The sequence below is a fragment of the Taudactylus pleione genome, unplaced genomic scaffold (genome assembly GCF_031769625.1).
Source record: "Taudactylus pleione unplaced genomic scaffold, aTauple2 ptg000447l, whole genome shotgun sequence".
Taxonomy (NCBI): domain Eukaryota; kingdom Metazoa; phylum Chordata; class Amphibia; order Anura; family Myobatrachidae; genus Taudactylus; species Taudactylus pleione.
The window spans coordinates 3,638,018-3,664,000 of record NW_028284849.1 but is presented as its reverse complement, the minus strand read 5'-3'; the positions used below and the strand labels follow the sequence as shown (position 1 = coordinate 3,664,000).

The following is a 25,983-nucleotide window of genomic DNA, read 5'->3' as shown; positions in this document are numbered from 1 at the left end:
ATATAGGAATAGTGTCAGGTGATAATATAGGAATAGTGTGATGCGATAATATAGGAATAGTGTGATGAGATAATATAGGAATAGTGTGATGAGATAATATAGGAATAGTGTCAGGCCATGATATAGGAATAGTGTAAGGTGATAATATAGGAATAGTGTGAGGTGATGATATAGGAATAGTGTAAGGTGATAATATAGGAATAGTGTGAGGTAATGATATAGGAATAGTGTGAGGTGATGATATAGGAATAGTGTCAGGCGATAATATAGGAATAGTGTAAGGTGATAATATAGGAATAGTGTAAGGTGATAATATAGGAATAGTGTAAGGTGATAATATAGGAATAGTGTAAGGTGATAATATAGGAATAGTGTGAGGCGATAATATAGGAATAGTGTGAGGCGATAATATAGGAATAGTGTGAGGCGATAATATAGGAATAGTGTGATGCGATAATATAGGAATAGTGTAAGGTGATAATATAGGAATAGTGTGATGCGATAATATAGGAATAGTGTGATGAGATAATATAGGAATAGTGTCAGGTGATAATATAGGAATAGTGTGATGCGATAATATAGGAATAGTGTGATGAGATAATATAGGAATAGTGTCAGGCCATGATATAGGAATAGTGTAAGGTGATAATATAGGAATAGTGTAAGGTGATAATATAGGAATAGTGTAAGGTGATAATATAGGAATAGTGTAAGGTGATAATATAGGAATAGTGTGAGGCGATAGAGGGCCCTGTTCGTGATAGTTTATAGCCTAAGAAAAATATATGAACTGCACTAATCCTGGTACTGTACAGAGGCTAACTGCATATTTTATCTCTCAAGACTGTAAGAGGAGTATTAGCCCATATAACAATCTCATTAATTCTATGCATCCTATCCCAGAAGTCACCTTGTGTATTAGATGAAGGTTTGTCCTTCGATTTCTCCCAGTCAACCAGGAAAATGTTGCAGGTCAGTTGTGTGACCAGCAGGTGGAGCAGTTCTAAAGCCTGAGGATAAAGGAGATTAATAGTTTGCACAGATCACTCACCCTGTATCCCCCCCACCCTCCCCGCGTCACCCCCCATCTCACCACCCGCTCTCCCAGTGTCACCCCCCACTCTCCCAGTGCCCAGTGTCACCCCCCACTCTCCCAGTGTCACCCCCCACTCTCCCAGTGCCCAGTGTCACCCCCCACTCTCCCAGTATCAACCCCCATCTCACCCCCTGCTCTCCCTTTCACGCTTTCCCCCCCATCCACAAATACTTCACCTTCAGTGCAAATGCCACAGACATGTAGATAATGAAATCATTCTCAATTTGCCCACCAGCCGGAGGTAAGGTGACGATTACTGTTGACGTTTGACCCTGAGAAACAAAATGACAAAGAGAACGTTTAGCGCTACGTGTACACGAGAACAAGCCACCATAACATGTCAGCAGAATAGAGACGTAAAATAAATACTAATAATGATACATAAGTGTGGACATTTGTTATTACGCTTGTATCTCAGCAATAGACAGCCGAGTGTTACATCACTGTGTCGGCAGGATCTGTTCCTGTAGTGCCGTGGCGTATACGGTATTAAATAAGGTGACGGCTGCTGGTATCGGACACGGAATTGGGTCTGTAAAATGTTTTTTTGGGCACATGTAAATAACAAAAACTTACTAGTGACGCCCATTATTATTACACATTAATAACCACCTTAAATGCAATCAGCCAGTAGATCGCCGTCCCATATACGATAAGGAAGAAAGCGTTGGCGAGCGTTCCGCTAAGGAATGCCAGGAACTTAATGATCACCTGCAGAAAGAAACAGACAGGGTTCCGTCACTACAGGAAACATTCGCAAGTCAGCCTGTATAATTAGGGGTCTATTCACTAAGCCTTGGAGAGAGATAAAGAACCAACCAATCAGCTCCTGTCATTTTTCAAACACTGCCTGTAACATGACAGTTAGGAGCTGATTGGTTGGTACTTCCTTATCTCTCTCCACGGCTTAGTACATAGACCCCTTAGTGTCAGCGTACAAGACGTAAGGTTCCAAACTAACCCCAGTTTTTACACTCTTCCTATGATAAATATAAGATGCTCTGTAGAATATACTGTATAATATCTAATCTAACAGCACATTGTGGATATGAGGAGTAAAGGGGATGACTGAGGAATAAGAGAACTATGAGGCCATGAATGGTGAAAGATTACAGAGCGATAGCAATAGGTGAAGTTGCTATAATTGGTAAAGAAAGCCTGTTCTGCCTGCGGGTAATACCTAATGACTGCCCTGCATCTCCAGCCACGAACCCACGGGCGCCAACTACCAAACTTACTATTATGCCAATGTTCTGCTGCCCAGATCTCCGCAGCCAACTGCTGGTCTCCAAGAAGGCAAGAAGGGCAGCCAGAGCCCCCAAGACGCCCAGGGCGATCTGTAGGATGAGAAGGACACGGGATGTGAATTCCCCCCAATTATTTTCCAGTTGCCGGAATCTGGGCTGAAACATTTGCTGTTGAAAAAATACTTTTATTGCAGCCTTTCGTCCAGCCCAGGTTCCTGCAATTACAAGATAATTCTACATAAAAACTAGAAGCCCAGTATGGTCTTATCTATGGGTCCTGCGATGCTTCCAACCGTCCAAACAGGGGATACTCTCTCCAGCTGCGGGCCGGTATTCTCCATACTCCAATGGGTCTAGTCCGGACCACTCCCCTATGATCTCACCATTGAGATGAATAGTAAGAAGGGCTTTATCATCGCCACTAACAGTTTAATAAAAGACGTTTTTAACCTAGCACAGAAGCCGGACAGGTTTTAAGGATATCCTTGATTGAGCACAGATGACTAAATCAAAATAACTGAAGTACTAATTAAGTCACCTGTGCTCAAGTATGGCCATCCTGAAAACAAGAACTGTTAAGGCAATGGATTGGGGCATTTCCCCGCTCCCCAGACGCCAGGGTCAGGGTATCTGTTGGATTTCCCTGATTTGCCGATCCCGACCAGAATATGATCGTAATCAGCAAATCAGGGATTTGTAAAATGAAGAATTTCATAGATTCCCCGACAGATGGGCAAATATCGATGGCCACCGACTCGCGTTTTCTGTCACGTTGGGGAATCGGCGAAACGGCAGGCAGATGTACGGGGCCTATTAGTGTGCCTTGAGGACCGAGGGAGGAAAATGTTGAAATATGGAATGTGCTACTGCGCTACCTCCAAGAATGCTCCATAACTGAAGCCTTTGCCTTTACCAAGAGGACTACCGTTTGGTTTTCTACGCATGCACTGCGCCATCTTGCCTCTGTGTTTGAGCGCCACAGTAAAACGTGGCTGTGTACTACTTAGCTCAGGTGACTCTGACATATACCTGTTTTATACTGGGATGCAGTCAGGAAGTCGACAGTCGAAATGCCGACCGCCGGCATCCCGACTGTCAAATCCCGGCAGGGGTCTAATGATAGGCGTCGAAATCCCGACCCCTATCATTACCCCTACGCCGGAAGCCTGACGCCCGGCATACCGAACGAAGGTTTGCGCACTGCGACGCATACGCAGATTACAAAAATCGGCTGGCTGCGTGCGAATGCTTCCTAGCGAGCGGGTCTGAATCGGGCCCTAAGCCCCTAGCTGTCTGCTGTATCCGGATCCCGCTGGGGTCTACTATTTATAACCTGTGTTCCACAACAAAATAGTATATACAGGAAACACTGGTGTAGGCCATATAAAAAGGAGAATTTGGATACTGTACTTTCAGACTACTGTGGGAATTATTTTGTGACGGAGGCGAGTAGTTACTTACATCAGTGTCTCTTTTATACGTCCCCTGGCTCTGTGTATATGTGACAGCGAATGACACCTAGTAACAGATGAATAAAACATAAGAAGGACCTGTTAGACGGGGATCACATAATACAAGAGAGAAACAAACTCTTTGCCGAAAATCACCGATGGTTCCAGGAGCCGTACATACTAGTTAGATACCAATCATCAATATATCATCGTAGGGAGGAAAATCACCGATGGTTCTAGGAGCCGTACATACTAGTCAGATACCAATCATCATTATATCATCATAGGGAGGAAAATCACCGATGGTTCTAGGAGCCGTACATACTAGTCAGATACCAATCATCAATATATCATCGTAGGGAGGAACCACCGTCACTTACCGCTGATGGGCAGCAAAGCATTCTGGGACTTGACCCTGCGGTGTATAAATCTGCTCACCTGCACGGTTCTTTGTTGGATCTCTGTTTGCCTCTCGTAATTCACGGTCAGCTGGAACGGCGGCTGGGTGCTCGGGGGGCTGAGCGGCAGGAACACGCTGTATGGAAGGGTAAAGGGATTAGTGCCAGTGTATAAAGGAAACCAGGAACTTACGGCACATCGGCCATGATGGCACATCGGCCATGTCATCACCTTAGGGTGAGGCTCGTTGCTATGGTGACAAAAGTTGGCTCTTTGGAAAAGTTTGATTCTCTCCCGGAAATGCCGTCAATCAGAAAGAACCGTCTCAAAGCGCTGGATCCGAGAACACCTGGAAGATCGTGTGACATGTTACCCTACACCCACCGGACTATGCAGTCATTGAATTATGTCATAATCATAAAGAAGGGGGAGGTTACTGAGGCCTAATATCTAATATATTATATTGTAATAGTAGATTGTGTGCAATCCATATTATACAGTATATACATAATGACAGCCCTGATGAAGCCCGCAGAACGGGGGAAAACGCGTTGGAATAGCAACTGCCAGGAGTGAAGCCCAAATGCCCGTATCCTGGAAGTGAGGTTCTATCAGCCGCCAAGACTGCGGGCGGGACTGTGCGTGGTGCAGAGGGGTAGCGCAGAGACGCACACCTTAAAGGAAGACTCGGTCATCCGCTAACAACCACCAGTGATTGACCCGTCTGGACCCTAATAGAAGCGCTGAGGTTTTCAATGTCTTCACTCTGTACAGAGACCAGAATGTTTCTATTTGACTTTATATCTATTACCCCTAAAGAAACTTCAAAGCTGCTAATTTAATCTCATATTCTTTGCACAGGACTTTGTAATAGTGCAACATTGTATCAATTGAAAACCCCTTTTTATTAGGGATGTGCAGGCTCAGATAGGTTCGAATTTGCACACCGAGTTCGGATTTTTCCCTCCAAAAAACGGGACTCAGAAAGAGGCAAAACGTCATCTTGCATGGACAAACGTCATCATTCCTGGACAAAAGGCAAGATGACATTTTGCCTCTTTCTGAGTCCCGTTTTTAGGAGGGAAAAATCCGAACTCGGCATGCAAATTCGAACCTATCCGAGCCTGCACATCCCTACTTTTTATGTGTGTAGTGTTGCATGTTTTGATTCATTTAACACATATATATTTCTTATTATGCGTTTCCCCTTTTATGAGCCACACACAGAATACGGACAGCAGCACACTATCTGCGCCAGGACTATTCCGCATTTCGGCAGAAATAAATGACGGTCTGTATCTATAGGAAAGAGCATGATCCGTACCTGGACTGCCTCGGATCTTGGCGTTCCACACTGGGACTGGCCACAGCAAACTGGAGCCATTGGTAATGTTATACAGCAGGAATAATTCATAGAAAACCGTCTCCGGCACCGCCTGGTACAGGTCAGACACCCGCAGCGCACACTGCAACCAACGGGAAATGGGCAGAAATGTTACCGGCCCCCTGATCAGACCACTGAACACAATGAAAATTATTCCACTGTGAAGTGAGGGGTAACCAACAGCAACCCTGATCCATAAACTCCACCCCCATCCTGCATAAACCCACCCACATTCAAGCTAAACATGCCCAGTTTTGGTGAAGCTCCACCCACTTCAGTTAAAGTCCCTGCACCTTTCCAGTTCCACGAATCGGGACAGTTTTGGGGGGGGGGCTTTTTATTAGAGGAGGGGGCCCCCGTGTGCACCTGCCAGCCCGCCATTCTCACTGTGATGTCTGTAACGCTGGCCGGAAGGTAATTATAGTCACCTCCACCCTGGTGGCCTCTTCTCACACCTGCCTCCAAGGCTTCTCCCTCTCCATCCTCTTCCTAATACTCACTTACTTCTTGGCCCTTGATCTGCTCTTCTCCCCAGTTCACCCTCCAACTATTCACCCCTCCCTGGAAGGGCCCTCCGTCCCTACAGTCATCCGTAGCAATATTCATTCTACCAGTGCTCCATGTCTTTTGTCTACACATCCAGATACTGTATCCTCACCCTTATATTGGGTACAGGCTTATTGAGTGCAGATCTGCCTCCCTCCCTGAGAATCATCTCTACCTGTCCAACAAGGGTCAGCGAGTTTCCAAACCCTCCAACTATTCACCCCTCCCTGGAAGGGCCCTCCGTCCCTACGGTCATCCGTAGCACTACTCATGCCACCAATGCTTCATGTCTTTTGTCTACACATCCAGATACTGTATCCTCGCCCTTATATTGGGTACGGGCTTATTGAGTGCAGATCTACCTCTCTCCCTGCAACTCATCTCTACCTGCCCAACAAGGGTCAGCGAGTTTCTAAAACCTCGCCCCGGGCCCTCGTCCTCACCAGGCTATTGTTTTATTGCTCTCCTTTGCTGCCAGCTCACATTGTGGCACGCCAAGTCAGACTGTAACGGCGCTGCGGACACTAGGTGGCACCTTAAATATAATAATAATAATCCTGATAATAGGTGGGCAGGACGGATATCACATGGCTAGCGCATGGACCCGTTTCCAGATTTACTGTGCAAAATAAACACATTCATTGCTCATAATAAAGTTACTATCGTGGAGCATTCAGGGTTAAAACTGGGAGATCTAAAAAATGTACGATGAGGAAGACTCGGATGCGCAGGATAATGGCGAATCCACCTTCACGGTGTACCGTTACTTACCGACTGGTTGTAGTATGTTCCAAACGTAAATGCAGCGTCCAACACACTCTGCGAATCCGGACACATCTGCAGGAAACAGAACGGGCACCAGAGGGACCAGGAATTACTCTTATTATTATTATATGTGTCTGACCAGAGCCACTGTACGTCCTATTCAATACACACAAGATCACTAGATAAATCATTTACACAACAAATGAGTTCGGTCTGAGAAAACGGGGGATATTGTTGTAATAAAGGACCTGGCTCAGTGCGTCTCTCTGTATCGGTAGAACCCAGCACTACGGCACCGAGCGCCTATCCGCCATACAGTCCTGTTTCTGGCTCACCTGTAAGGTTCCACCTTTCACAGTTTCCCAACCCAAGAAGTTCCCGCGAACATCGTATTTCACAAGTCTGAACTGGATCTGTGGGGAATCAGGGAGAACACACATAGGTGACGGGGCAGACACAGGGGACATATCCGAATCTTGCAAAATACTACAACAGTTCTACGGCATTACCCCCCCATTCCCCTAAACACGGTGGGGAGGGGGTTAAATCTGAATCTTGCAAAGGAGAGATGTACAAGGACTATAACCCCAAACTGCAGATGTCCTGACAATGCTAAACGCACAGGATCATCCATGACACAGCCTAGGCCGCTATCTCGGGACCTGTACACTTAGTGGCCCACATCACCTTAACCTATTGTTGCAGTTTTTAATCTAAGCCTACGTGCACAGGTAAATGTGGCCCCTCTCCTATGGAGGTCTATAGGCTGAGGGCTGGTGTGGCTAGCCATACATCTTGTGACAGGACAGGTCTAGGGAATGGGCCGCACTCAGCCCGATAGAAGTAAGTAACATACCTGAGCGTTCCTTTCGTAGGACAGGCCGGATGGGGCTGTGGACCCCAGCTGACTGGAGGTGCTATAAATCAGCTGCGGGAGGAATTTATTACTGACTCTGACATAGAGATCAAAGGCCTTGCTGGTGCTGGAGAAGGCGTTCATGATGACCATGTTAGTGAGGCCCTGGCAGGCAGTGGCGTTGCTGTAATCCTGGGCACATAAAGGGAACATAGGTTACTGGTGAGCTGGTAAGTACCCGTGGTCCATATATAACACTTATGGGCATCTGTAATAGCTGCAATTTCCATTCCCTGACACAAACCGATTAGAAAAGCATTGGCTTCTGCAGGCGTGCGGCTGTAAGGATGGCGATAGACCCGGCCGCGGTTATGGATGTCATACATTACATCCAGTATACATAGAAGCTATACAATATATACAGTATATATAGAAGCTATACAGTATATATACAGAAGTCATACAGTATATACATGCTCCCTATCACACATCGATAATCTCTGATAACCAAATTCCCAATTTATAATAGAGTCCCGTCATTGATGCAAAAATATTCCCGTCATATACAGATTATCCTGTCCCCGGAGACTCACCGAACAGGCGCCAAAGCTGGAGAACAGGTACAGGGACTCCCAGGATGGCAGAGGCGGCACGTCCTGCGGGACATACACATTACAGGTTACAGTGACACAGAGGGGGAAGGAGACCGATTTCCAAGTATAATGTATATATTAAATATACATATATATATATATATATATATATACATACAAATATACACACACAGATGTGTAAATCACACACCTGGCATATTTAAGTTGAAAGATGCTCTGAGTGACAGGTGCTCCGCCTCGGGTAGCGTAGCGTACTTTTCCACTAAATATTCCGTCTTTGCTGCATACAAAACCGTCACAGTGTACCAGAAACGCTATGTTGTGACTTTTGTCACAAGGGAATTGGTGCAGCCTATGTACAAAGTCGCAGATTCAGCATAACAGCACGTGGCGGGAGGAACAGCCGCAGCCCCTCATAGTCGCACAATGTGTACAAGCACCGCCAGCCCCTCGTAGTCGCACAATGTGTACAAGCACCGCCAGCCCCTCGTAGTCGCACAATGTGTACAAGCACCGCCAGCCCCTCGTAGTCGCACAATGTGTACAAGCACCACCAGCCCCTCATAGTCGCACAATGTGTACAAGCACCGCCAGCCCCAGTGGTCAGTGTACTCTAGCAATGTGTACAAGCACCGCCAGCCCCAGCGGTCAGTGTACTCTAGCAATGTGTACAAACACCGCCAGCCCCAGTGGTCAGTGTACTCTAGCAATGTGTACAAGCACCGCCAGCCCCAGCGGTCAGTGTACAAGCACCGCCAGCCCCTCAATCACTTTACGAACAATCCTCACAACTTGGCGCATGCGCAGATCAGCGATAATCATTCAAGTGAGTAAAAATCGCCGCTGTACCCATCGCTACATCCCGCACACTACGATCTTTCCAGGAGACTTATACCTAACCCCCCCTTCCCCTAGTGCCTAAACCTGACCTCCCCCTCCCTAGTGTCTAACCTTAACCCCCCCTAGTGCCTAAACCTAACACTCTCTCCCCTAGTGCCTAAATCTAACCTCTCCACACCCTAAACCTAACACTCCCTCCCCTAGTGTCTAACCCTAACCCCCCCTAGTGCCTAAACCTACCCTCCCCGCACCCTAAACCTAACACTCCCTCCTCGGTGCCTAACCCTAACCTCCCCCTAAACCTAACCTCCCCTAGTGCCTTACCCTAACATCCCCCCCAGTACCTAAACCTACCCTCCCCCTCCCCACACCCTAAACCTAACACTCCCTCCTCGGTGCCTAACCCTAACCTCCCCCTAAACCTAACCTCCCCTAGTGCCTTACCCTAACATCCCCCCCAGTACCTAAACCTACCCTCCCCCTCCCCACACCCTAAACCTAACACTCCCTCCTCGGTGCCTAACCCTAACCCCCCCCTAAACCTAACCTCCCCTAGTGCCTTACCCTAACATCCCCCCCAGTACCTAAACCTACCCTCCCCCACCCCACACCCTAAACCTAACACTCCCTCCTCGGAGCCTAACCCTAACCCCCCCCCCCCCCCCTAAACCTAACCTCCCCGATGCCTAACCCCCCCCCTAGTGCCTAAACCTAACCTTCCCATCCCCGCACCCTAAACCTAACCTCCCCTAGTGCCTTACCCTAACATCCCCCCCCAGTACCTAATCCTAACCTCTCCCTTCCAGCACCCTAAACCTCACCTCCTCCCTTAGTGCCTAACCCTAACCTCCCCCTCCCAGCACCCTAAACCTAACACTCCTTCCCCGGTGTTTAACCCTAACCCTCCCCCTAGTGCCTAAACCCAACCCCCCCCCCTAAACCTAACCTCCCCATCCCTGCACCCTAAACCTAACCTCCCCTAGTGCCTAAACCTAACCTCCTCCCCTAGTGCCTTACCCTAACATCCCCCCCCCAGTACCTAAACCTAACTTCCCCCTTCCAGCACCCTAAACCTCACCTCCTCCCTTAGTGCCTAACCCTGACCTCCTCCCTTAGTGCCTAACCCTAACCTCCCCCTCCCAGCACCCTAAATCTAACACTCCCTCCCCGGTGCCTAAACCTAACCTCGTCCCCTAGTGCCTAAACCTAACCTCCTCCCTTAGTGCCTTACCCTAACATCCCCCCCCAGTACCTAAACCTAACTTCCCCCTTCCAGCAGCCTAAACCTAACCTCCTCCCTTAGTGCCTAAACCTGACCTCCTCCCTTAGTGCCTAAACCTAACCTCCTCCCTTAGTGCCTAACCCTAACCTCCTCCCTTAGTGCCTAACCCTAACCTCCCCCCTCCAGCACCCTAAACCTAACACTCCCTCCCCGGTGCCTAAACCCCACCATCCCCTCCCCGCACCCTAAACCTAACCCTCCCCCTAATGCCCGATGATTACCTTCGGGATGCCAGCGGTCGGAATTCATCTATGTATAAAATCTCTACACCCCGCCCAGAGCAACTTACGGCAAACAGTAGATAATATGCCGTATCTCATATATCCATATGCGAATTCATGTATACTACACATTCTGATTACAGGGCCACAGGCTCATGGCACTGATGACCTTGTTATTACGACTGATATAATAAGGATTTTTGGGCAGCTACAAGCCGTGTGCAAGTGCAGAACTTTACAATATCATCACCATCTGTAATAACAGTGGTAAATCTGTGATAGACGTTACCTCTTTAGGACTCATCAGACAGAGACCTCCAGCCTGTGGGAACATAATGCAGAGTTACCCTGGAGAAGACGCAGACTGTGTACAGACGACACAACTGGTGACGTTACCCAATTCCGTTACCTCATTGGCTGCAGGACAGGTGCAGTTACTGCCATAGGTTGGCTGACACAGCACACACCTGAAAGATACAGAAAGCATCATGCAGAACCCCGAGAGGCCTATCCTGGGTCCCAGATGTCCAAGTGACCCCAGAAAGCCAGACTGGAATCAGCTGGTTTATGTGCATGAATGTAACGCTGTTCAGCCAATGACTGAATGGCGCATATAGGTGTCCTTGAGCGATCCCCCAGATCCCGCCATATATCATACTCCACCCCAGCTGTGCAGGGAAGGAATTTGGGTAAAATAGAAGGTGATGCTGGAAATGTTTAACTCTCGGTCCACACAAAAGGGAGAGGAATTTACCTGGGCAACCAAAAAACAATAAAAACACTATGGTAATGGGAATGGATAGAATTACATTGTAATCCTACGCGTTTATCTCCTAAGGATTCCCTGCATCATAAGGGCAAGTTCCCTTAAGTGACTGACTTTGGCACAGTACTTACTGGTCTCCAGCAACATTCGGCGTTGTGCCTCCAGAACACGTTACGCATTGGCGCGTTTTGGTTATAAAGTTTTCCTCTAAAAGAAAACAAATCAAATTTAAAAAAAAAATCTAAAAAGTTTCTTCTGACCAGATATGAAATAAAGTAATTTATACAGATGCCGCCTTCCTGATACACAATCCCCCGATCCTGTCCGATGGGGGCTCGTGTCTGAGTGATGTCACCTGGAATTTCCCATAATGCTCTGCCTGGGCATCTTACCTGCAACTGCACCGCTAGCACAACCACATTTGCCGTCGGAACAGGTTAGACAGGTCCTTTGGTCCAGAGACGCTGTTGTATTCTGCGGGCAAAGGAAGAAAACATGTAAGATCCATATAACTGACTTACAGCATATCAAGCTCTTTACGTTAGAGGCATTAATGTAGACACACAGGTAGGAAACACCAGTTATACAGGAGTTCCAGAATGACCAGACACACTGAGGGTCCGCCATGCTCTCAGCAGGGAGAAACAATCACTAAGGAATTAATCAAACAACAAATAAAGGGTAAAGTCATGGCTCGTTTCCGCCTGGGCCCTGCTTGTTCCAGTTTTCCCATCCCAGCTCCGCTCTTCACTTACTCCATGAAAATTTCTTTCACCTGAACGGGAAGTTCATAGGGGAGGGGCCTCGACAACCACCCAACTTTGTGGCCAAGCAGAAAGTGGCGAGGGGCTTACAGTGCGGGGGTCAGGGAACAGGGTGCTGACGGTTTCTGGTTTATCAGATTACACACAAAGCTGCCTTTCTCAGTATGGGGCTGAGATAGTTTTGAATATAACATTAGAGATAAAATATAATGGGAATTAATTTTCTAACTGTGTTATTGAACAAAAATACTAAACAAAAAAAAAATATTTTTTAATGAATTCATCATCAAGAATGGATATCCTTAAATCCTTGAGGTCCTAGATTGGGAACCTCTGGTGTAGGGGATGATGTGCAGCACTCGGAGGGGACAGAAGCTGGCTACATATTACACGTACACGCTATACTTACAGTGGCGCAGCTAACGCAGTTTACTTGTGGGGATCCCTGGTTATTTAATATAACAGAGTCACGAGAACACGTACATCTCAGTTCTGGAACCAAAATAAAGACAATTATAAGCAACATAAAGCGATACCACATTCCTAACCATGCCTAACCTTAACCATTCCTCCTAGAGCCTAACCCTAACCCTCCGCTAAGTGTGTAACCCTAATCATCCCTCCTAGAGCCTAACCCTCCCTCCTAGTGCCTAACCCTCTGCTAAGTGTCTAACCCTAATCATCCCTCCTAGAGCCTAACCCTCTGCTAAGTGTGTAACCCTAATCATCCCTCCTAGAGTCTAACCCTCCCTCCTAGTGCCTAACCCTCTGCTAAGTGTGTAACCCTAATCATCCCTCCTAGAGTCTAACCCTCCCTCCTAGTGCCTAACCCTCTGCTAAGTGTCTATCCCTAACCATCCCTCCTAGAGTGTAACCCTAACCCTCCCTCCTAGAGCCTAAACCTCCCTCCTAGTGCCTAACCCTCTGCTAAGTGTCTAACCCTAACCATCCCTCCTAGAGCCTAACCCTCCCTCCTAGAGCCTAGCCCTAACCCTCCGCTAAGTGTCTAACCCTAACCATCCCTCCTAGAGCCAAACCCTAACCATCCCTCCTAGAGCCTAAACCTCCCTCCTAGTGCCTAACCCTAACCATCCCTCCTAGAGCCAAACCCTAACCCTCCGATAAGTGCCTAACACTAAACATCCCTCCTAGAGCTTAACCCTCTGGTAAGTGCCAAACCCTCTGCTAAGTGTCTAACCCTAACCCTCCCTCCTAGAGCCTAGCCCTAACCCTCCGCTAAGTGTCTAACCCTAACCATCCCTCCTAGAGCCAAACCCTAACCCTCCGCTAAGTGCCTAACACTAACTATCCCTCCTAGAGCCTAAACTTCCCTCCTAGTGCCTAACCCTCTGCTAAGTGTCTAACCCTAACTATCCCTCCTAGAGCTTAACCCTCTGGTAAGTGCCTAACCCTAACCATTCCTCCTAGAGCCTAACCGTAACCATCTGGTAAGTGCCTAACCCTCCCTCCTAGAGCCTAACCCTAACCCTCTGGTAAGTGCCTAACCCTAACCATCCCTCCTAGAGCCTAACTCTAACCCTCTGGTAAGTGCCTAACCTTAACCATTCCTCCTAGATCCCAACCCTAGACCTCTGGTAAGTGCCTAACCCTAACCATTCCTCCTAGAGCCTAACCCTAAAACTCTGGTAAGTGCCTAACCCTAACCATTCCTCCATGAGCCTAACATTAACCCTATGGTAAGTGCCTAACCCTCCCTCCTAGAGCCTAACCATAACCCTCTGGTAAGTGCGTAACCATAACCATCCCTCCTACAGCCTAACCATAACCCTCTGGTAAGTGCGTAACCATAACCCTCCCTCCTAGAGCCCAACCATAACCCACTGGTAACTGCATAACCCTAACCATCCCTCCTAGAGCCTAACCCTAACACACAAACAAACCGGTTTTTGTGCGTCTACCATTCACATGGCGACCTTTTGTACCTGTCGACCTAGATTCAAGTCAACCTTTTGCAAGTCAACCTTTTCTACCTGTCAACCTTTTGTCCCTGTCGACCATTCGGTGTTGTCGATCTTCCAAATTAAACCCTTATAGACAGTATCACTGTACATAAAGCTATGTTATTACATATGATCCCTTATTATAGTCCATACCACTGTACATACTGCTCTGTTATTACATATGATCCCTTACTATAGTCTGTATCACTGTATATACTGCTGTTATTAGATATGATCCCTTATTATAGTCAGTACCACCGTATATACTGCTGTTATTAGATAGGATCCCTTATTATAGTCAGAACCACTGTACATACTGCTCTGTAATTACATATGATTCCTTATTATAGTCAGTATCGCTGTACATACTGATATTATTACATATGATCCCTTATTATAGTCAGTATCACTGTACATACTGCTATTACATATGATCCCTTATTATAGTCAATATCACTGTATATACTGCTGTTTCTATTACAAATAATCCCTTATTATAGTCAGTATCGCTGTACATACTGCTATTATTACACACAGAGCCGTAACTACACTTTTTGGTGCCCTGTGCCAGAGAAAGCATCGGCGCCCCCCCATTTTTTTAAATAGGGATATAAGATCTGAAAAAGGGCCATGGGGAAGAGATAGGGGAGGCCAGGCGATGCTGGGGATAAAAGAAGAGGAAGTTACTTACAAGTCAGAGTGATAATAAAAATAAAAATTGACAGGCCCCAAACAGCGCCCCCTGCCCTGCGGTGCCCTGTGCACAGGTCGCACTACCCTAGTTAACTGATTACATATGATCCCCTATTATAGTCAGTATCACTGTACATACTGCTATTATTATTATTATTACTACATATGATCCTTTATCATGGTCAGTATCACTGTACATACCGCTGTTATTACATAGGATCCCTTATTATAGTCCGTATCACTGTACATACTGCTCTGTTATTACATATGATCCCTCACTATAGTCTGTATCACTGTACATACAGCTCTGTTATTACATATGATCCCTTATTATAGTCCGTATCACTGTACATACTGCTCTGTTATTACATATGATCCCTTACTATAGTCTGTATAACTGTATATACTGCTGTTATTAGATATGATCCCTTATTATAGTCAGTACCACCGTATATACTGCTGTTATTAGATAGGATCCCTTATTATAGTCAGAACCACTGTACATACTGCTCTGTAATTACATATGATCCCTTATTATAGTCCGTATCAATGTGCATACTGCTCTGTTATTACATATGACCCCTTATTATAGTCAGTATCACTGTACATACAGCTATTACATATGACCCCACATTATAGTCCATATCTCTGTACATACTGCTCTGTAATTACATATGATCCCTTACTATAGTCCGTATCACTGTACATACTGCTCTGTTATTACATATGATCCCTTACTATAGTCTGTATCACTGTATATACTGCTGTTATTAGATATGATCCCTTATTATAGTCAGTACCACCGTATATACTGCTGTTATTAGATAGGGTCCCTTATTATAGTCAGAACCACTGTACATACTGCTCTGTAATTACATACGATTCCTTATTATAGTCAGTATCGCTGTACATACTGATATTATTACATATGATCCCTTATTATAGTCAGTATCACTGTACATACTGCTATTACATATGATCCCTTATTATAGTCAATATCACTGTATATACTGCTGTTTTTATTACAAATAATCCCTTATTATAGTCAGTATCGCTGTACATACTGCTATTATTACACACAGAGCCGTAACTACACTTTTTGGTGCCCTGTGCCAGAGAAAGCATCGGCGCCCCCCCATTTTTTTAAATAGGGATATAAGATCTGAAAAAGGGCCATGGGGAAGAGATAGGGGAGGCCAGGCGATGCTGGGGATAAAAGAAGAGGAAGTTACTTACAAGTCAGAGTGATAATAAAAATAAAAATTGACAGGCCCCAAACAGCGCCCCCTGCCCTGCGGTGCCCTGTGCACAGGTCGCACTACCCTAGTTAACTGATTACATATGATCCCCTATTATAGTCAATATCACTGTACATACTGCTATTATTATTATTATTACTACATATGATCCTTTATCATGGTCAGTATCACTGTACATACCGCTGTTATTACATAGGATCCCTTATTATAGTCCGTATCACTGTACATACTGCTGTTATTATTACATAGGATCCCTTATTATAGTCAGTATCACTGTACATACTGCTATTATTATTATTATTACTACATATGATCCTTTATCATGGTCAGTATCACTGTACATACCGCTGTTATTACATAGGATCCCTTATTATAGTCAGTATCACTGTACATTCTGCTGTTATTATTACATAGGATCCCTTATTATAGTCAGTATCACTGTACATACTGCTGTAATTATTGCATAGGATACCTTATTACAGTCAGTAGCACTGTACATACTGCTGTTATTACATAGGATCCCTTATTATAATCCGTATCACTGTACATACTGCTCTTATTATTGCATAGGATCCCCTTATTATAGTCAGTATCACCGTACATACTGCTGTTATTATTACATAGGATCCCTTATTATAGTGAGTATCACTGTACATACTGCTCTGTTATTATTACATAGGTTCCCTTATTATAGTCAGTAGCACTGTACATACTGCTGTTCTTATTACATAGGATCCCTTATTATAGTCCATATCACTGTACATACTACTGTTATTATTACATAGGAACCCTTAGTATCACTCTACATCAGTGATTCCCAACCTCGGTCCTCAAGGTACACCAATAGTCCTGGTTTTAGTGATATCCATGCTTGAACATAGGTGGTTAAATCAAAATAACTAAGGTACTAATTAAGTCACCAGTGCTCAAGTGTGGCTATCCTTAAAACTTGGACTGTAAGTGTGCCTTGAGGACCGTGGTTGGGAACCCCTGCTCTACATACTGCTGTTATTATTAAATAGGATCCCTTATTATAATCAGTAGGACTGTACATACTGCTGTTATTATTACATAGGATCCCTTACTATAGTCAGTAGCATTGTACATACTGCTGTGATTATTACATAGGATTCCTTATTATAGTCCGTATCACTGTACATACTGCTGTTATTATTACATGGAATCCCTTATTATAGTCAGTGTCACTGTACATACTGCTGTTATTATTACATAGGATCCCTTATTATAGTGAGTATCACTGTACATACTGCTCTGTTATTATTACACAGGATCCCTTATTATAGTCAGTATCACTGTACATACTGATCTTATTATTACATAGGATCCCTTATTATAGTCAGTATCACTGTACATACTGCTCTGTTATTATTACACAGGATCCCTTATTATAGTCAGTACCACTGTACATACTGCTGTTATTACACAGGATCCCTTATTACACTCAGTATCACTGTACACACTGCTGTTATTATTACATAGGATACCTTATTATAGTCAGTACCACTGTACATACTGCTATTATTACATAGGATCCCTTATTATAGTCTGTAGCACTGTACATACTGCTGTTATTATTACATAGGATCCCTTATTATAGTCAGTATCATTGTACATACTGCTGTTATTACATAGGATCCCTTATAGTCAGTACCACTGTACATACTGCTGTTATTATTACATAGGATCCCTTATTATAGTCTGTAGCACTGTACATACTGTTATTATTACATAGGATCCCTTATTATAGTCTGTAGCACTGTACATACTGTTATTATTACATAGGATCCCTTATTATAGTCACTACCACTTTACATACTGCTATTATTACATAGGATCCCTTATTATAGTCAGTGTCACTGTACATACTGCTGTTATTATTACATAGGATCCCTTATTATAGTGAGTATCACTGTACATACTGCTCTGTTATTATTACACAGGATCCCTTATTATAGTCAGTATCACTGTACATACTGATCTTATTATTACATAGGATCCCTTATTATAGTCAGTATCACTGTACATTCTGCTGTTATTATTACATGGGATCCCTTATTATAGTCAGTATCACTGTACATATTGCTGTTATTATTACATGGGATCCCTTATTATAGTCAGTAGCATTGTACATACTGCTGTTATTACATAGGATCTCTTATTGTAGTCCGTATCACTGTACATACTGCTATTATTATTATATGGGATCCCTTATTATAGTCAGTAGCACTGTACATATTGCTGTTATTACATAGGATCCCTTATTATAGTCCGTATCACTGTACATACTGCTGTTATTATTGCATAGGATCCCTTATTATAGTCAGTGTCACTGTACATACTGCTGTTATTATTACATAGGATCCCTTATTATAGTGAGTATCACTGTACATACTGCTCTGTTATTATTACAAAGGATCCCTTATTATAGTCAGTATCACTGTACATACTGATCTTATTACATAGGATCCCTTATTATAGTCCGTATAACTGTAAATACTGCTGTTATTATTACATAGGATCCCTTATTATAGTCCGTATCACTGTACATACTGCTGTTATTATTACATAGGATCCCTTATAGTCAGTAGCACTGTACATATTGCTATTATTACATAGGATCCCTTATTATAGTCTGTAGCACTGTACATACTGTTATTATTACATAGGATCCCTTATTATAGTCAGTACCACTGTACATACTGCTGTTATTACATAGGATCCCTTATTATAGTGATTATCACTCTACATACTGCTGTTATTATTACATAGGATCCCTTATTATAGTCAGTACCACCGTACATACTGCTGTTATTATTACATAGGATCCCTTATTATAGTCCGTATCACTGTACATACTGCTGTTATTATTGCATAGATCCTTTATTATAGTCAGTATCACTGTACATACTGCTGTTATTATTACATAGGATCCCTTATTATAGTCAGTACCACTGTACATACTGCTGTTATTACACAGGATCCCTTATTACACTCAGTATCACTGTACACACTGCTGTTATTATTACATAGGATACCTTATTATAGTCAGTACCACTGTACATACTGCTATTATTACATAGGATCCCTTATTATAGTCTGTAGCACTGTACATACTGCTGTTATTATTACATAGGATCCCTTATTATAGTCAGTATCATTGTACATACTGCTGTTATTACATAGGATCCCTTATAGTCAGTACCACTGTACATACTGCTGTTATTATTACATAGGATCCCTTATTATAGTCTGTAGCACTGTACATACTGTTATTATTACATAGGATCCCTTATTATAGTCTGTAGCACTGTACATACTGTTATTATTACATAGGATCCCTTATTATAGTCACTACCACTTTACATACTGCTATTATTACATAGGATCCCTTATTATAGTCAGTGTCACTGTACATACTGCTGTTATTATTACATAGGATCCCTTATTATAGTGAGTATCACTGTACATACTGCTCTGTTATTATTACACAGGATCCCTTATTATAGTCAGTATCACTGTACATACTGATCTTATTATTACATAGGATCCCTTATTATAGTCAGTATCACTGTACATTCTGCTGTTATTATTACATGGGATCCCTTATTATAGTCAGTATCACTGTACATATTGCTGTTATTATTACATGGGATCCCTTATTATAGTCAGTAGCATTGTACATACTGCTGTTATTACATAGGATCTCTTATTGTAGTCCGTATCACTGTACATACTGCTATTATTATTATATGGGATCCCTTATTATAGTCAGTAGCACTGTACATATTGCTGTTATTACATAGGATCCCTTATTATAGTCCGTATCACTGTACATACTGCTGTTATTATTGCATAGGATCCCTTATTATAGTCAGTGTCACTGTACATACTGCTGTTATTATTACATAGGATCCCTTATTATAGTGAGTATCACTGTACATACTGCTCTGTTATTATTACACAGGATCCCTTATTATAGTCAGTATCACTGTACATACTGATCTTATTATTACATAGGATCCCTTATTATAGTCAGTAGCACTGTACATACTGCTGTTATTACATAGGATCCCTTATTATAGTCCGTATAACTGTAAATACTGCTGTTATTATTACATAGGATCCCTTATTATAGTCCGTATCACTGTACATACTGCTGTTATTATTACATAGGATCCCTTATAGTCAGTAGCACTGTACATATTGCTATTATTACATAGGATCCCTTATTATAGTCTGTAGCACTGTACATACTGTTATTATTACATAGGATCCCTTATTATAGTCTGTAGCACTGTACATACTGTTATTATTACATAGGATCCCTTATTATAGTCAATACCACTGTACATACTGCTGTTATTACATAGGATCCCTTATTATAGTGATTATCACTCTACATACTGCTGTTATTATTACATAGGATCCCTTATTATAGTCAGTACCACCGTACATACTGCTGTTTTTATTACATAGGATCCCTTATTATAGTCCGTATCACCGTACATACTGCTGTTATTATTGCATAGATCCTTTATTATAGTCAGTATCACTGTACATACTGCTGTCATTATTACATAGGATCCCTTATTATAGTCAGTACCACTGTACATACTGCTGTTATTACACAGGATCCCTTATTACACTCAGTATCACTGTACACACTGCTGTTATTATTACATAGGATACCTTATTATAGTCAGTACCACTGTACATACTGCTATTATTACATAGGATCCCTTATTATAGTCTGTAGCACTGTACATACTGCTGTTATTATTACATAGGATCCCTTATTATAGTCAGTATCATTGTACATACTGCTGTTATTACATAGGATCCCTTATAGTCAGTACCACTGTACATACTGCTGTTATTATTACATAGGATCCCTTATTATAGTCTGTAGCACTGTACATACTGTTATTATTACATAGGATCCCTTATTATAGTCTGTAGCACTGTACATACTGTTATTATTACATAGGATCCCTTATTATAGTCACTACCACTTTACATACTGCTATTATTACATAGGATCCCTTATTATAGTCAGTATCACTGTACATACTGCTGTTATTATTACATGGGATCACTTATTATAGTCAGTAGCACTGTACATACTGCTGCTATTATTACATAGGATCCCTTATTATAGTCAGTACCACTGTACATACTGCTATTACACAGGATCCCTTATTACAGTCAGCATCACTGTACACACTGCTGTTATTATTACATAGGATACCTTGTTATAGTCAGTACCACTGTACATACTGCTATTATTACATAGGATCCCTTATTATAGTCTGTAGCACTGTACATACTGCTGTTATTATTACATAGGATCCCTTATTATAGTCAGTATCATTGTACATACTGCTGTTATTACATAGGATCCCTTATAGTCAGTAGCACTGTACATACTGCTGTTATTATTACGTAGGATCCCTTATTATATTCAGTAGCACTGTACATACTGCTATTATTACATAGGATCCCTTATTATAGTCACTACCACTTTACATACTGCTATTATTACATGGGATCACTTATTATAGTCAGTAGCACTGTACATACTTCTATTATTATTACATGGGATCACTTATTATAGTCAGTAGCACTGTACATACTTCTGTTATTATTACATAGGTTCCCTTATTATAGTCAGTATCACTGTACATACTGCTGTTATTATTACATGGGATCCCTTATTACAGTCAGTACCACTGTACATACTGCTGTTATTACATAGGATCCCTTATTACAGTCCGTATCACTGTACATACTGCTGTTATTATTACATAGGATCCCTTATTATAGTCAGTAGCACTGTACATACTGTTATTATTACATAGGATCCCTTATTATAGTCTGTAGCACTGTACATACTGTTATTATTACATAGGATCCCTTATTATAGTCACTACCACTTTACATACTGCTATTATTACATAGGATCCCTTATTATAGTCAGTATCACTGTACATACTGCTGTTATTATTACATGGGATCACTTATTATAGTCAGTAGCACTGTACATACTGCTGCTATTATTACATAGGATCCCTTATTATAGTCAGTACCACTGTACATACTGCTATTACACAGGATCCCTTATTACAGTCAGCATCACTGTACACACTGCTGTTATTATTACATAGGATACCTTGTTATAGTCAGTACCACTGTACATACTGCTATTATTACATAGGATCCCTTATTATAGTCTGTAGCACTGTACATACTGCTGTTATTATTACATAGGATCCCTTATTATAGTCAGTATCATTGTACATACTGCTGTTATTACATAGGATCCCTTATAGTCAGTAGCACTGTACATACTGCTGTTATTATTACGTAGGATCCCTTATTATATTCAGTAGCACTGTACATACTGCTATTATTACATAGGATCCCTTATTATAGTCACTACCACTTTACATACTGCTATTATTACATGGGATCACTTATTATAGTCAGTAGCACTGTACATACTTCTATTATTATTACATGGGATCACTTATTATAGTCAGTAGCACTGTACATACTTCTGTTATTATTACATAGGTTCCCTTATTATAGTCAGTATCACTGTACATACTGCTGTTATTATTACATGGGATCCCTTATTACAGTCAGTACCACTGTACATACTGCTGTTATTACATAGGATCCCTTATTACAGTCCGTATCACTGTACATACTGCTGTTATTATTACATAGGATCCCTTATTATAGTCAGTAGCACTGTACATACTGTTATTATTACATAGGATCCCTTATTATAGTCTGTAGCACTGTACATACTGTTATTATTACATAGGATCCCTTATTATAGTCACTACCACTTTACATACTGCTATTATTACATAGGATCCCTTATTATAGTCAGTATCACTGTACATACTGCTGTTATTATTACATGGGATCACTTATTATAGTCAGTAGCACTGTACATACTGCTGCTATTATTACATAGGATCCCTTATTATAGTCAGTACCACTGTACATACTGCTATTACACAGGATCCCTTATTACAGTCAGCATCACTGTACACACTGCTGTTATTATTACATAGGATACCTTGTTATAGTCAGTACCACTGTACATACTGCTATTATTACATAGGATCCCTTATTATAGTCTGTAGCACTGTACATACTGCTGTTATTATTACATAGGATCCCTTATTATAGTCAGTATCATTGTACATACTGCTGTTATTACATAGGATCCCTTATAGTCAGTAGCACTGTACATACTGCTGTTATTATTACGTAGGATCCCTTATTATATTCAGTAGCACTGTACATACTGCTATTATTACATAGGATCCCTTATTATAGTCACTACCACTTTACATACTGCTATTATTACATGGGATCACTTATTATAGTCAGTAGCACTGTACATACTTCTATTATTATTACATGGGATCACTTATTATAGTCAGTAGCACTGTACATACTTCTGTTATTATTACATAGGTTCCCTTATTATAGTCAGTATCACTGTACATACTGCTGTTATTATTACATGGGATCCCTTATTACAGTCAGTACCACTGTACATACTGCTGTTATTACATAGGATCCCTTATTACAGTCCGTATCACTGTACATACTGCTGTTATTATTACATAGGATCCCTTATTATAGTCAGTAGCACTGTACATACTGTTATTATTACATAGGATCCCTTATTATAGTCTGTAGCACTGTACATACTGTTATTATTACATAGGATCCCTTATTATAGTCACTACCACTTTACATACTGCTATTATTACATAGGATCCCTTATTATAGTCAGTATCACTGTACATACTGCTGTTATTATTACATGGGATCACTTATTATAGTCAGTAGCACTGTACATACTGCTGCTATTATTACATAGGATCCCTTATTATAGTCAGTACCACTGTACATACTGCTATTACACAGGATCCCTTATTACAGTCAGCATCACTGTACACACTGCTGTTATTATTACATAGGATACCTTGTTATAGTCAGTACCACTGTACATACTGCTATTATTACATAGGATCCCTTATTATAGTCTGTAGCACTGTACATACTGCTGTTATTATTACATAGGATCCCTTATTATAGTCAGTATCATTGTACATACTGCTGTTATTACATAGGATCCCTTATAGTCAGTAGCACTGTACATACTGCTGTTATTATTACGTAGGATCCCTTATTATATTCAGTAGCACTGTACATACTGCTATTATTACATAGGATCCCTTATTATAGTCACTACCACTTTACATACTGCTATTATTACATGGGATCACTTATTATAGTCAGTAGCACTGTACATACTTCTATTATTATTACATGGGATCACTTATTATAGTCAGTAGCACTGTACATACTGCTGTTATTATTACATAGGATCCCTTATTATAGTCAGTATCACTGTACATACTGCTGTTATTATTACATAGGATCCCTTATTATAGTCAGTATCACTGTACATACTGCTGTTATTATTACATAGGATCCCTTATTATAGTCAGTATCACTGTACATACTGCTGTTATTACATAGGATCCCTTATTATAGTCAGTATCACTGTACATACTGCTGTTATTATTACATAGGATCCCTTATTATAGTCAGTATCACTGTACATACTGCTGTTATTACATAGGATCCCTTATTATAGTCAGTATCACTGTACATACTGCTGTTATTACATGGGATCACTTATTATAGTCAGTAGCACTGTACATACTTCTATTATTATTACATGGGATCACTTATTATAGTCAGTAGCACTGTACATACTGCTGTTATTATTACATAGGATCCCTTATTATAGTCAGTATCACTGTACATACTGCTGTTATTACATAGGATCCCTTATTATAGTCACTACCACTTTACATACTGCTATTATTACATGGGATCACTTATTATAGTCAGTAGCACTGTACATACTTCTATTATTATTACATGGGATCACTTATTATAGTCAGTATCACTGTACATACTGCTGTTATTATTACATAGGATCCCTTATTATAGTCAGTATCACTGTACATACTGCTGTTATTATTACATAGGATCCCTTATTATAGTCAGTATCACTGTACATACTGATCTTATTAAAAAAAAAAATCGTCGTGTGTGTATGCAGCTTATATCAATTGAATCTATTACATATTTCCCTTAGAGCAGAGAGTTACGTATAATAACATATATCACTGGCACAGTCTGTATGCTGCCATAATACCCGGGGGCAGAATCACCTCTGACTGCCGGGAACTACAACTCCCAGCATGCAGTCACTTACTGTCAGCGGCCCTTAGCCCGGAGCTGCAGCCCTGGCAGGAGTAGGTGGCCACATCGTAGTACTGGCTGCCGGTGCAGCTCTCGGGGAGGACGAAGGGGATGGAGGTGGCCGCAGCCCGGCAGCAGGACGGGAGACCCGGCAGCAGCAGGAGGAGGCGGCAGAGCGGTCCCGGGGGCCACATGCTGGGGGGACAGATGTACTGAGCACCGGTGGTGACTATGGCAACCAGTATACACAGGAACTGGGCGTACTGGTCACCTGAGCCAACTGACACTCTGCATGTCATGTGACTGTAGGGAACACGCCCACTGCATGCCATGTGACTGGTAGGGAGCACGCCCACTGAATGTCACGTGACTGGTATGGAGCACGCCCACTGCATGTCACGTGACTTGTAGGGAGCACGCCCACTGCATGTCACATGACTGATAGGGAGCACGCCCACTGCGTGCCATGTGACTGGAAGGGAGCACCTCCACTGCATGCCATGTGACTGGTA

The 25,983-nt window shown here is 42.2% G+C and overlaps 1 protein-coding gene across 2 annotated transcripts in view; it reads right to left on the bottom strand.

The window, feature by feature from the left end:
* LOC148505605 (meckelin-like) overlaps positions 1-25,717 on the bottom strand; it is a 38,417-nt gene extending 12,700 nt beyond the window's left edge. Inside the window, exons 1-18 of one of the 2 annotated variants that reach the window (XM_088447985.1) lie at positions 25,485-25,717; positions 12,641-12,723; positions 11,860-11,941; positions 11,599-11,674; positions 11,111-11,168; positions 10,991-11,023; positions 8,338-8,400; positions 7,745-7,936; positions 7,224-7,301; positions 6,895-6,960; positions 5,518-5,659; positions 4,425-4,542; positions 4,233-4,329; positions 3,805-3,861; positions 2,335-2,433; positions 1,709-1,807; positions 1,273-1,368; positions 911-1,010 (exon numbers count right to left, since the gene is read on the bottom strand). In XM_088447985.1, the coding sequence (XP_088304111.1) occupies positions 911-1,010; positions 1,273-1,368; positions 1,709-1,807; positions 2,335-2,433; positions 3,805-3,861; positions 4,233-4,329; positions 4,425-4,542; positions 5,518-5,659; positions 6,895-6,960; positions 7,224-7,301; positions 7,745-7,936; positions 8,338-8,400; positions 10,991-11,023; positions 11,111-11,168; positions 11,599-11,674; positions 11,860-11,941; positions 12,641-12,723; positions 25,485-25,665 (1,720 nt within the window). In that variant the 5' untranslated portion in view covers positions 25,666-25,717. The remainder of the gene's footprint in view (positions 1-910; positions 1,011-1,272; positions 1,369-1,708; positions 1,808-2,334; positions 2,434-3,804; positions 3,862-4,232; positions 4,330-4,424; positions 4,543-5,517; positions 5,660-6,894; positions 6,961-7,223; positions 7,302-7,744; positions 7,937-8,337; positions 8,401-10,990; positions 11,024-11,110; positions 11,169-11,598; positions 11,675-11,859; positions 11,942-12,640; positions 12,724-25,484) is intronic. The other variant, XM_088447986.1, reaches the window with a different exon arrangement.
* Between the last annotated feature and the right edge of the window lie 266 nt (positions 25,718-25,983).